This window comes from Macaca fascicularis, chromosome 11, assembly GCF_037993035.2.
Source record: "Macaca fascicularis isolate 582-1 chromosome 11, T2T-MFA8v1.1".
In the NCBI taxonomy this organism is placed as follows: Eukaryota; Metazoa; Chordata; class Mammalia; order Primates; family Cercopithecidae; genus Macaca; species Macaca fascicularis.
The window spans coordinates 11,386,922-11,400,048 of record NC_088385.1 but is presented as its reverse complement, the minus strand read 5'-3'; the positions used below and the strand labels follow the sequence as shown (position 1 = coordinate 11,400,048).

General features: G+C 39.3%; 1 protein-coding gene and 1 long non-coding RNA gene across 2 annotated transcripts in view; one reads left to right on the top strand and one right to left on the bottom strand.

The window, feature by feature from the left end:
• The first annotated feature begins 4,467 nt into the window (after window positions 1–4,467).
• LOC102138850 (uncharacterized) lies at window positions 4,468–12,929 on the top strand. The gene is made up of 4 exons (XR_006690391.2): window positions 4,468–4,528; window positions 8,649–8,800; window positions 10,865–11,056; window positions 11,406–12,929. It is a non-coding gene; the product is annotated as an uncharacterized lncRNA (long non-coding RNA).
• Window positions 12,365–13,127, bottom strand: part of LOC102138476 (ovostatin homolog 2-like) — a 48,016-nt gene continuing 47,253 nt past the window's right edge. Inside the window, exons 35-36 of the mRNA XM_015430354.4 lie at window positions 12,922–12,996; window positions 12,365–12,518 (exon numbers count right to left, since the gene is read on the bottom strand). Coding sequence (XP_015285840.3) covers window positions 12,944–12,996 — 53 coding nt within the window. The 3' untranslated portion in view covers window positions 12,365–12,518; window positions 12,922–12,943. The remainder of the gene's footprint in view (window positions 12,519–12,921; window positions 12,997–13,127) is intronic.

The following is a 13,127-nucleotide window of genomic DNA, read 5'->3' as shown; positions in this document are numbered from 1 at the left end:
TTTCAGAAAAGAAAATAGAGGTTCAGAGAGGTTAAGTGACTCGCCCAAGTTCACACTGCTAACCTATATAGCAGGGCCAGGACTCAACTCAGACTGTGAGATGCGGCCGGTGTTCGGAACAAAAATGTGCCTCATTGTGTTACCTCCCTCAGGACCAAGGAGAAAGGAGAGAAACTTGGGGATCATCAGACCAGCCATGCCAGAGCTCACAGCATTCTTACTCAGTCCCACGAGTCTACAGGGTGTCAGCACTCAGATGGATTTTGGAAACAATCCAGTCTCACCCCTCGATTAACAGATGTGGAGACTCAGGCCCAAAGAGGAAAAGTGATGTGTTCAAGGTCACACAGATTAGTGGCAATGCCTAGACTTGAACCAAGATGAGCAGAGTCTGGTGCACTGCAACATTCCACCTTCCTCCTCCACAGCAGGTGCAGGGAGGGTCCACCCTTCTGGTCACTACAGCATGTTGCAGTTTTCTGTGCCAGTGCCCTTCCTCTTAGGAAGAAACATTTCTGGGCTGGGGTAGCTAGCTCCCCCTTTTAGCCATGTAGAATTTCTCTCTGGGCATTTTAGGTAGGAGTGCTGTCTATATTTCTTAAGTGTCTGAGTCTACCTTGGCTACAGAGATGAATTAGGAAAAATTCGTCTCTCCTGTGGATGTGGGCAGAGTTCTCCATGCACAATAAAGTGTGAGTGAAAAGCAGCAAATGCTATTAGCAGCAGGGCAAGCCGAAACTGCTGTGCCCTTTTTTAAATGTCCTCAGTCGTCTTCAGACCCATCCATGTAATTATCTCCTAAGTGCATTCTCAAAAATGAGATTTTAAATTTCAGGGTCTATTTACAGCCAGATGATCATAATACTCCCCTGCTCAAAAAGCTTCGATGACCCCTATGCCTTGAAATTAAAGTCACAAATTCCTCTCTCATCATCCAAGGCCACTTGTGATCTGGTCAAAATCTATTTCTAGTAGTATTACCCACTGTTTCCTTTCCAGGCACTCAACTCAGTCTACCTCCAGCAGATTAGATTTCCTAGAAATAACTGCTCCTCCTTCTACATCCCATGAACAAAAGTTTTCTGAAAAGGAATCTGGAGGAAAGAGACTATTTCAGTGGACAGTTTGCAAAACTGGGTGTTAGGTTTTGAAGGGAAGGCGAGGGTTAAAGAAAGACACACATAAGGGGGTGGCTTAATAGCAAATGCAGGCTTTATGTCCAGCATAAAACCTATAGAAGTTAGGGACCAGCATAATGCCAGAGCCCAATGCTGCTTACAAGCCTGGGGCAATTTATAGCTATGGGCCGAAGGGGTCTGGGCAGTGTGGCTTGCTGCCTGGGCCTGGCAGGATGTTGGTAAGATGTTCCCATGCTAAGACGGTTCTGGCCCTTGTGCCAGTGGGATTTCGTTGTGGTGTTCTGGGTGTTCCTCGGACCTTTGTCTAGCAAGATATGATAGAGATGTGTCTTTGGTTCGGCCTTTGTCTGCCTTGTGGTTAGGTGGTTAGACAGACTGTTTCTCACACCTGAACCCCTGTTTCAATTTGACCAAGGTCTGCAAAATAGCAGAGAGAGCTTACAACATGGTGCAGTTTGGACTAACACCGAGAGACCAGACTTCACTGTAAAATGAAAGTGTGTTCAGAGAACAAAGAGAGGAGTCGGGCTTTATAGCAAAATTTGCTGCCCAGGTTCCCCATCAGGTTCATTTGCATTGGCTTTCTTCGGATGCAGCTGAGCCCTGATTAACCGAGCAGATGAGCTCTGATTGATTGGTTTCCAAGCCCTAAACTGGGAGTCTCTGTCAGACTGTTGCTGGCTGGTGGTGGGAGGGGCCCAGCAGCAGTTTGTCCCGGGAACAACAGCAGGCGCGGGTTTGGCTTGATTGCGAAAAGAGGGGTCCTGTGATGCTCTTACATCTTTCTGAGAACACAGAGTACGTGACCGCTCCCACACCTGGCTGTAGCCACTGGGTTTCTGTTTTAAATGTGAGTACCTCAGTGAGTCATAGGGAGTCCATTTGGTCTATGAGCCCAATAAAGTGGATATACTTTAATATTCCCAATCCTGCTCTCTCTTGACAAACCACTTTCTCTGCTCAAATACAGATACTGGAGTGTGTATCTTTCCTCCCCTTAAGGACAGGACCTCTCGGGCTTACTTTTATTAGCCCCACCTAGGAGAGAGCCCGGCACATGTTAGGTCTTAATCAGCACTGAGCAAATTAATGACTGCGTTCATTCATTTACCCTTCCCGGTTCCATGCCTGGGAAGAATGAGCTACCTCTGAAGATGGGTAACGTCTTGAGATTTTCACAAAAGAATATAAAGCTAGCACGTCGAAGACAGTGTGATACTCCTCTGTTTTTAGTTTGTTGGTTTTTTTTTTTTCCTGAAAGAAACACAGCACATTAGGAGTTGAGATGATGGTATTGACTGTCCTTGTGGTTTGTGTGCAATTTTTAACCAGGATTCATGGCTGGGGAAACAAAAGCACTTCTTTGCCTGTATAACTTTGTTCCCTTCCTTTATTACTTCAAATAGGCAAGATGTGGTTTGCATTCATTTCACTGCTAATGTTGTTCAGATATTGCTCTCAGAGATCACTAAAGATCTCCTCTCCCCTTACACATTCCACTCATTTGTATCCCAGATCCTCAGTGCGGCTAATGGAGAGCCGCTCAGCCCCGTAACTTCTGTGCATAAAGCAGTAGGTAGTGGGTCCAGTTGTGTTAAACAGTAGGTAATATCGGTATCTTTTAACCTTACTATGAGAATCTTAAAGACGGAAGCATTATCCTATGCTTATGATTGCTGTAGACAAGAATGTGCACCAATCCTCCCAAGAGTATACAGATCATCACCATCACCATTGTAAGGCGACAGCTTTTTACAGTTCACATACCTTTTTCCTGGTTATTCTCCCTCTTAGTCACTGCAAAAGTGTCGGGAGATAGGTGTGAATCTTTCTAGGGCACAGCTGAAAAAGTTAAATGTCTCGTCCTAGAGCACACAGCTCAGCAGCACCAAGAATGAAATGTTAAATCTGGTGTTTTTCCCTCTATGCTGTAGTGAAGCTCCACTGGAGATTTACCAAAGTCCTTGATATTTTAACCTAGCTATCAACTTCAGCCCAGAGAAACTCTTCCAAAAGTAGATTCATCCATCAACCATAACCTTAACTCTGAAGCCAGGAACTAAAAAGAACTTCTCAAGTTAACGCAATTGTCATGAAGTCTCACTTCCAGGACCAATTATAATCTGGATTTTTTGTCTTCATCCTCCCAGATGTGTCTGATCCCACTGTAACCAAACCCTGAATCCTAGGGCATTTCTTCTGCTTATTTCACTCTTTCTGTACATATTTTCCAGGCACTTCCACCACTCATCACCCTCCAAAAGGTGCTGATCCCTAAGCTTGTGCAGTGATTAATGATTTTCATGTCTTTTTCATATGCCTGCAGTTATGCTACAAGCTCTCTTGGCAAAGGACTAGCCAGGTATGCCTAATATACACATTTGTGTGATTTAACAAACTGGTTTCTACCACTTTCAGCCTGAAGTGACAGTGCTTTTTAACGTTGGTTGCTGGCAGGGGGCTGTTGCCTCCTCCCAAGCGCTTCAGCTGCCTTGCACGGCCTCTCCTTGGCTTCTGTCTGACCCTGCCAGCAGCTCTTCATGGGACCCATCCTGACCCTCAAAGAAAGCAGAAAAGGGGGTTCCTGATGCAAAAAGAGCTTTCATCTGAGGAAGGTGAGTCCTTTTTAAACTATGAGGCCTAAAGAGACGTTAAAATGAGATCACACCTTGCTGCCCGCTTTGAGTTATCTATGCATCTCTTAAAACTGCTTGCTATTGCCACAAGTAGCCATCAATTACTTTTAATTTAGGACAATTATTATAGTGTCTCACCAGAAGTATAAGCCACATCTTATAACTTAACAATAACCAATTGCTCATCAATTTTATTTCTGTAATCCAAAGAGAGTTTCTGATCCACAGTTTTGTACCAGCCCACTCTCTGTCCCAGTCCTTTGTCTTTAAAAACCTGCTGGTAACAAAGGCTCTAGGAAGCTCACAGCCAAGAGTACTTGGGTCTGAGTCTTCCAGGCAGCTGTCCTCACTTTGACTCAAGTAAAGTCTTTAGATTCTACTTTGTGTCTCAGCCTCTTCCTTTCGGGTCAGCACTGGGGGGAGTAAATGAAGGCCCCTGCTCCTTCTCTGTCTGAAGCTTGGACTTCTCCTGAGAGGACTTCCTATTCCAAGATAGGAGGGAGTCTCACTCAGGAGAAGAAGGAGCTCCTGCCTCTGAGGACACGGTTCCATTCAATGAGGTCAGCAGGGCTGTTGGCAGCTTCTGTTAATTCTGTTGGGGTAGGCACGTGGCAAGTGGCAGTTATTTGAGCTGAGGATGCTGGGATGGATTTTTACATGAGCGGTTGGCCCTTACATCATGAGACCAGCCTAAGTGTCCGAGGAAATGGAACAGCAGGGAGGGGGACATCACACCCACCACCAAAACTTCTTGTTAATCTCTGGCTTCCACATCCTTCCCCAAAACTTCAGCCCGATTCACAGCCTCATTTTTCCATCTTTTCTCCATTCCTCCATGGGAGAGCTTTCTGTTGGTACAGGAACAGCTGCGAAGTGGGAAAGATCAAGGGTAGTAAGAGCTGCCCCAGATAATCTACAGAAAGCTTTGCTGGAATTGGGTTGTGCATCTCTGAACCTGAGCTAGATCTGTTGGGTCAGGGACCATACTTATTTACTGACCCAAGAATTAAAAGAGGAGGTGACTAAGAAATGCTTGTTTGATGAATAAATAAACAGCTGACTGTTTCTATGAGCCTGAAAACTGCCTGCACCAGCACAAAAGTAAAGCCCCAACATCCTCAGGTCACACCTACTAGAAAAATATATGTCAACCCCAGAATAATGTGGGCGACGTGAGGCAAGTCCGGAGCAACACAGGAAACTGCCTTCCTCTTCTGTCTTCTCTTCCACCGTGATGCTAAAAATCTCATTAAGGCTGGTCATCTAATCAGGATGTAAGAGGGTCATTCTCTGTGGCCATTCCAGTTTCCTGGAAACTTGGCTTTCTCCTGACCATTGCCCCATGAGCGTGGTGCTGACAAGCTTGAGCTCTGACATCAGAAAGTCCCCAGTTTGAAACCTCTAGCTTCTTGCTAGCTATGAGACTCTGGGCAAATTAATCTCTCTCAACCTCAATTTCTCAATCTGTAAAATGTTCAAGGTCAAGCAACTCACTTTCCCACATTGTAAATGATGAAACTAAAATTCAGACTCAGATCTGCCTCACTCCACAGTGTGTGCTTTTTCCTTCCCACTCATCTTTTTCTCTTTCTATTAAGAATTTCGTAACACGTTTGAGATTCTGTCTCAACTCATATCACTAAGATCATCTGTCACGTCTGATGATCAAATAGAAGCCAGACTAAGATTCAGTCACAAATGTTATGGCTAAACCTTTCTTATTATTTCTTCTTAATGTTTTTCATTTATACAGTAAAACTTGTATCCTAGTATTATTGGCAGGCTAACTTATGCCCATGAGACACGTAGCTTAAATCTCTATATGGGATAGGAGAAATATTCTCCCTTTGTTTGTGATTTGAAAGCTTTCCATGAATGCTAAAGCGATTTGTTAAGATATCTTCACCTGTAAGTATTTTTTCCCTCTTAAAAGCCAAATTCATCTCTGAGTTTTACTAAAATAATCTAATTTGCTCATTTTCTCTAACCATTCCAAGCTAAATCCCAGGAAATACTAAAGAAGCAATGCACAGACACAGTATCATACAATGTGAGACACAGTATTACACAATTGATGTGAACTTCTAGGCACAGTGTGCTCACAGTCTGTCCAGAAATAACTTTGTGGCAAGCATAGCTCCAGTCTAGCTGCCTGGCAGCCTGGCAGGATATTATTATTACTGACACTAATTTACTTTTTAATGTAAATTTACCCAGAATATATTAAAGAAGTTTCAAGAAATCAAAATCAGGGATTATAACCTGACATAGTTCTAAGGAATCACCAGTTCCATGTTAGTTTAGCATTTGGTTAGCTTTTTCAAAGTCCATGCTTGAGAAACATTTTCGCTCTCCCAATCAGAGCATTGTAGTTTTTTTTTTTTTTTAGCATACTATTGTGCAGATAAATAAATGAGATATTAATGCCATTGCAAGTTCTGGCTTTGTGTAGGGTTTTCTAATGAAGCCTATTTAGGATCCTGGATTTGTCCAAGCTGTTCTGATTATCCCATCATTTTTAATATGGATAATCTACAATCTCTCATCTATTACATATGTTAAATTCTGGCACAAGTTCAACTGCTCTTCATTGAAACTGAGAAAAATTTTAGGATTACTTTGCTAGAATCCAAAGATGTTAAATAGTACCAAAAAAAAAAAAAAAAAAGCAAAACCAAGAATCTCTGAGGCATCCTTAAGAACTCCCCTTGCATGTTCATTAGACAACCCTTTACCCAATGCATCTCTAATAGTCTGCTGAAAACACTCAAAGGCAGGTAATTTTCATGTAATCAACTAAATAAAGTGTTTAACAAATATGGCAAGTATTAATATTTTTAACTGTTTAAGTAAACTGTTTATGTAAAGTGCAAATATTAATATTTTTAACTGTTTATGTAAAGTGCAAAAGAGTTATTGATTAGGAGAGTAGCTCTGAAGCTGAACAGCCTCGGTCTAAATCCCAGTTCTGTCATCAACAAGCTCCATTACTGTTGATAAGTTATTTCGATTATCGATGTCTTAGTATCTTTCCTTATAAAATAGAGGTGATGATCGCTGCCATCTAATAGCACTGTAGCGATCATATACGCAGAGCTTACCACACTAATTGACATTCAAAAATAGTAGCTCTCAAAAAATTATTATTGGAAATTTGAGAAAAAGAATCACACTAAAAAAGGATAAAAGGCATTGAAAATAATTCCCCAAAAAGAAAATAAAAATTTCTCAAATCATATAGGACTTATTTTTTAACATTAAGAGGATTCCAACTAATTCAAATTAAATGGATAAGATGCCTTATCTTCACTATGAGAGTCCAATAGCTTGTTTTCTTATTTCAATGAAAATATGTAACGATGGTGAAGATTCAGTGAGAAAGGCGCTTTCATACTAGCTGCTGGAATTCTACATTGACACAACATATTTGGTGAGCAATACGACAATCAGAAGACTAAAAGAATGTTGCATATTTTGTCTTGGCAATTCCTCTTCTGGGAATCTTTCTTAACTGAACAATTCCTAATTCAAAAGCTGCTTACTATGTAGTTATACACGAAGACATATGCTACAAAATTATTAATTACTAGGAAAACAAAACGAAATCATCTATATATTATATAATAAAAGAATAACTAAATTTCATGTAGTCACATAAAGATATGTTTATGCAGCAGAAAATTGGTATTTATGAAAAGATTGGCATAATACAGAGACAAGTTTTCTTAGTTATCATGAAGAGAAAAGTATGACAGCCATCATGAAAAATATTCATTAAAAATTAGAGGAAAATAAATTCTCTCTCTGTGTGTCTATCTATCTTTCTATCTATATTTTGAGATTCTGTTTTATAACTGAAGTATGGACTCTGTGACCCTCCCCTAAAAGTCTGTTCATCTCTTTTTCAGTCAAGACTGTTGACCACTTTTTCACAACAGCCAGTAGACGTCAGTGACCATTAACCACTTTTCTCATGCATTCTATTTTCCATATTTCCAAAATACTTTCCCTTAAGCTGAATACAACTTCTCCCTCTGCATCTGTTTTCCATGAGCATATCTGGATTCACTGGTATATCTATCACTTCCATGTCCTTTTCAGGATTGGTGAACCATGTCATCATTTCCTGCTCCTTGCAGAAACTTGTTCTCAGTCCCTGGTTTTGAGCCTGTGTATCTGTCTCTCTCTTCTGTTTTTATTTTAGGTTCAGGGGCACAAGTGTATGTTTGTTAGACAGGTAAACTCATATCACAGGGGTTTGTTGTACATATTATTTTGTCTTCCAGGCTCTAAACCTACTACCCAATAGTTATTTTTTCTGGTCTCCTCTCTCCTTCGACCTTCTACTCTCAAGTGGGCCCCAGTTTCTGTTGTTCCCTTTGTTGTCGCCGCGTGTTCTCATTATTTAGCTCCCACTTATAAATGAGAACATTTGGTATTTAGTTTTCTGTTCCTTTGTATGTTTGCTAAGAATAATGGCTTCCAGCTCTATCCATGTCCCTGCAAAAGACATGATCTAGTTCTTTTTTGTGACTGCAGAGTAGTCCATGGTGCATAGGTACCACATTTTTAAAAAAAATCTGGTCTGCCATGGATAAACATTTAGGTTGATTCCATGTCTTTGCTGTTGTGAATGGTGCTGCAATGAACACGTGTGTATGTATGTCTTTATGGTAGAACAATAAATCACAATGTTAATGGCAGTTTGTAGAATTAATTTGAGGTAATTTCTTATGCTTTTCTTTATATTTTTCAAATATTCTACAATGACAATACCTTGCTCCTCTAGTAATATGAATGTAAGCATATAAATAATTAAAGTTACCTGGTTAATCTCACTTGTTGTCTCTGAACTTTGTGTCTCCCTGCAAAGGCAAATCTCCTGAATAAATGCTTACTTAGCACGTGCATCTACTTGGAATCGAACATCTGAAATAGTTACTGTTTGTGGTGCACTGACTGTAACTTCAAACTTGGGCAGCACTAGAAACAAAGAGAAATATACTTCAGTCCCCATAAACACTGGTGAGCAAAACTTATTGCAATCATATAGCTTAAGGTGCTTGCCGGCACCAGCTTTCACTGTATGTCCATCTGGACGGATCATGTTCTGTTGCCCCAGATTCCGTGTGGCACCAGTCTACATGATGGTGTCTCACTAGTCATTAACTCTTCCTCTTTCTTTTCTCTGTCCTCAGAATTCCAAGTTTTTTCCATTGTAATCTCTAAGATCTCTCCTGGCAGATTGGGCTCTAGAAAATGTATATTTTCTAGGGAGAAAAAAAGGCAGAAATCAGAATAAGGATACTGGGGGAGGAGTGAGGAGCAGGAAAATGCTGATGATGAAGCCAACCAGGCCAAGGAAGGGAGATGAGAAAAACCAGATTCAAGCTTCACGTACTCCTGCCTATGTCTAACATCAAAGGTGTTTTGTTCCATCCTTTGAGTCCTTTATCTACATAGGAAAACTACAAATAGCAATTGGTTACCCTGCACCTTGACAGTAAATTGGTGTGTCAGTGTCTTTCCTGATTTTCTTTTCACAACAATGGAGTAACCTCCAAACACTGTTTCTGAAGTCAACGGGAATGAGAGGAATCGTACAGTACGGACTGTTTTGTGACTGGCTTCCTTCTTTCCACATTATGTCTGTGAAATTCATCCATCTTGTGGCAGACAGGAGGAGCTCACTGCCTTTCACTGTCTTGTAATCTTCCATGGTCTGAGCACCCCACACTGTATCCATTCTATTCCTTCCACTTTTTGGTGATGATGAATGAAGCTTCTCTGAATATTTTTGTGTATGACTTTTGGTGAACATAAATGCTCATTTCAGTTTGGTAGATACGTAAGAAATTGAATTGCTAGGTCATAGTTTTTTCTTACATGTAGCTTTAGTAGATACTGAAAATTTCTTGTAGTTGTAGTTCAAGTTACATGCCCACCAAGTGCAGACAAAAGCACTAGTAGCTCCACACTCTTGCCAACACGTGGTATTGTCAGTCCTTTTCATTCTAGTGCATCTGGGGAATGCAGTGCTATATAACCTGCATTTTCTTTTCTTTCTTCTTCTTCTTCTTCTTCTTTTTCTTTTCTTTTTCTTTTTTTTGTTGTTGAGACATGGTCTTACTCTGTTGCTAAGGCTAAAGAACAACGGTGTGATCATAGCTCACTGCAGCCTCCACCTCTTGGGCTCAAGGAGTTGTCCCTCCTTAGCCTCTGGAGTAGCTGGGACCACAGACATGCACAGCATGCTCAACTTAATTTGTATTTTCTTGATGGTTAATGAAGTTGAACAGTTTTTCATACACTTAATGGCTGTGTGAATAGCCTCTTTTGTGAAATACTTTTTAAACATTTGGCCCTTTTAAAAAGATTTTTATTGTCTGTCATTTGTTATTAATCTGTGGGATTTCTTGATATATTCTGGATGCGACTTGCTTTGAAAGACCTGTATTATGATAATCTTCTGCTCTGTGGCATTTCTTTTTATCACATAATGATATTTTTTGATGAACCATATATTTTTTATTTTAATAAAGTTCAATTGATTAATCTGTTTTTACTATATTTTATTTTTAACAACCTTGTCAATATATTATTTATTATTTTTGTTTATTTACTATTTTTGTAGTTAGTGATTTTTTGTATAAAAAATATTTGCCTATCCCTTTGTTATAAAGATAATCTTATTTTTTTAAAAAAAATTCTAGACCTTCTTTTCTTCAATATACCATGCTTCACACAGATTGACTTTTTTTTACCCTTCATGGTTTGGTCTAGGATCCATCTCAGATTTTTTTACATCAGGACTGAGGTGGAGAGTCATGGTTTCTATTTTTCTATATGGATGTGTGGTTAGCCCAAGGCCATTTATTGAAAGACCACCCTCTCCCCACTTAACTGTGCCATCTCTCCTGTGTCATCTGTCAGGTGTTACTGCCTTTTCACGTCTGTGCACTCTTGTTTGCGCCATTGGTCTTAGAAATTTATCCTTGTGCCAGCACTTCAGCATCTTAGCTACTGCAGCTTTAAAAGAAGTGTTGTTGTCTAGCAGTTAAGTCCTCCAGCTTTGTTCTTCTTTTTCAGGGCTGCCTTGGCTGTTCTTGATTCTTTGATTTTCCACGTATACTGCAGAATCATCTTCAATGTATACCAAAAAAAAAAATGCTGGGATTAATTGGCATTCCACTGAATCCGTACATCAAATTAGAAAGATTTGGCATCTGAAAATATTGAGTCTTCCAATCCATGAACATGATGTAATCCTCCATTAATTAGGTATTTCTTTAATTTTTTTCTCAGCAATGTTTTGTGTTTCATATTTTTCAGTGTAAAGGTCTTGCCTGCCTTAGTTTGATTCCTAGGTATTTTTTGGTTTTGGTACTATTGTAAATGCTCCTTTCAAAAGTGTATTTTCCAATTGTTTATTGCCAGTATATGGAATGCAATTGATTTAGGGGGGTTATTTATTTTAATTGTGATATAGATAACATAAAATTTACCATTTTAACCATTTTTAATTGTACAGTACAGTGGCATTAAGAATACTCACATTGTTGTGCAACAGTTCAATTGATTTTTAATATCAGTTTTGTTGAGGTGTGACTGACGTGTTAAAATTTGCCAGCTTTAGGTGTGCAGCTCAATGAGTTCTGATAAATGCATGCAGCCACATGGTCGTCACAATGAAGACTCCAGCATCCTTCAGAGTTCCCGTGTGCCCATTAGGGCTCCTCCCCCGCAGCCTCCCTCCTGGCCCTCATATCCACAGACCTGCTTTCTCACACTGTCATTTTGCCTTTTCTAGAATTTCAGGTAAAAGAATCCTACAGCAGGTACCTTTTGTGTCTGGCTCCTTTCATTTCGTGTAAAGCTCTTGAATGTTAGATGTGTATCAGTAAGTTGCCCTGTTTTATTACTGAATATATTCCACTGTATGGGGATACCACAGTTTTTTAAATCTATTTATCAGCTGAAAGCCACTTGGGCTGCTGTCAGTTTCTGGGGAGCAGGAGGAAGCTGCTGGAACATTCTTGTACAGATTGTTGTATGGAAATCTGCTTTCATTTGTCTTGGATAAACACTTAGAGGAAGAATTGCTGGGTACCATATTTGACTTTATAAGGAAATGCTAAACTGTTTTCCAGAGCAGCTGTGCCATCTTGCATGTCCGTCAGCACCATGTGAGTTCCCCTGTGCTGCAGCCTTGCCAACATGGATGTGTTTTTCAATTTCACCTGTTCTACTGCGGATGCCATTGTGGTTTCAGGCTGCATTTCCCTAATGAATGATGATGTTCTGAATCTTTTCAGGCACTTTTTTTTTTTTTTTTTTTTGCCATGTTGTATACTTCTCTGGTGAAGTGCCTGGTCAAGACTTTTACCCACTTTTCCCCACTTCTTTCTCTCTCACTCTCTTTGGATATGGAAGAATTCTAACTCTGTATTCCATAATGTCTAAACATTCGAATTTAGAGTTGACAACAATACAGCAAATTATTCAAGTTGCTGTCAAAAAAACCCCTGCGTTTTCTAGGATTAAAACTGTGAATAAAGTACTGGAAGAAAAAAAAAGTCATAGACTCAGTTGCAAAATGACAACATTTAATGGGATGACAAGGAAATAAAACCTGATAAGAAGCCAGAGCAGATTGCAGACTGTTCAGGATGCCAGATGGTTCATGAAATTTTTCCAGGTTTGATACAGAAGAATCAGTTTGTTAAAAGAAATGGTTTTCCACCTGGGATTTAAAACATTGTTTAAACAACAAACACATGTTTGTATGTATATATAAATATTTAGATATAAAAACATGCATATATAGGCACATAGACATGTATCATACATATACATGCATATGTACAAATATATGTGCCTAAATTTTTACTGATCTGTCAACTTACAAAACAAAAATGAGAGATTTATAAAAGGTACATATATAGCTGTGAATTCTGTAAAGCTATTTTTAAAGAAATTAATACAATCTTAACGACTATCAGAATACTCATGTAGTACACAGTTACACAACTCTAATGAAGTACCAAACACTTGTCTTTCTTCAACCATTGTCCTATCTTATTTAGGTTTTCATTTTCTTATTAGATGTGTTTTCAATGGTTTATGATGTAATAAAATTTCTTTACCTCTTCCAGTAATTGCTTTGTCTCACTTGGAAACTGAACTACTGTCGATGTTGTAAAAAGCAAGGGCATATTCTTCTGAAAAAATAAAGGGAACATGTATTTTTATTAAGTAGATTATATAAGCACATTCAATCTAATCTTTCCAATAATTTTGAAATAGAGACAATTACTTTCCCATTTTATACATCCAGAAATAAGCTAATAAT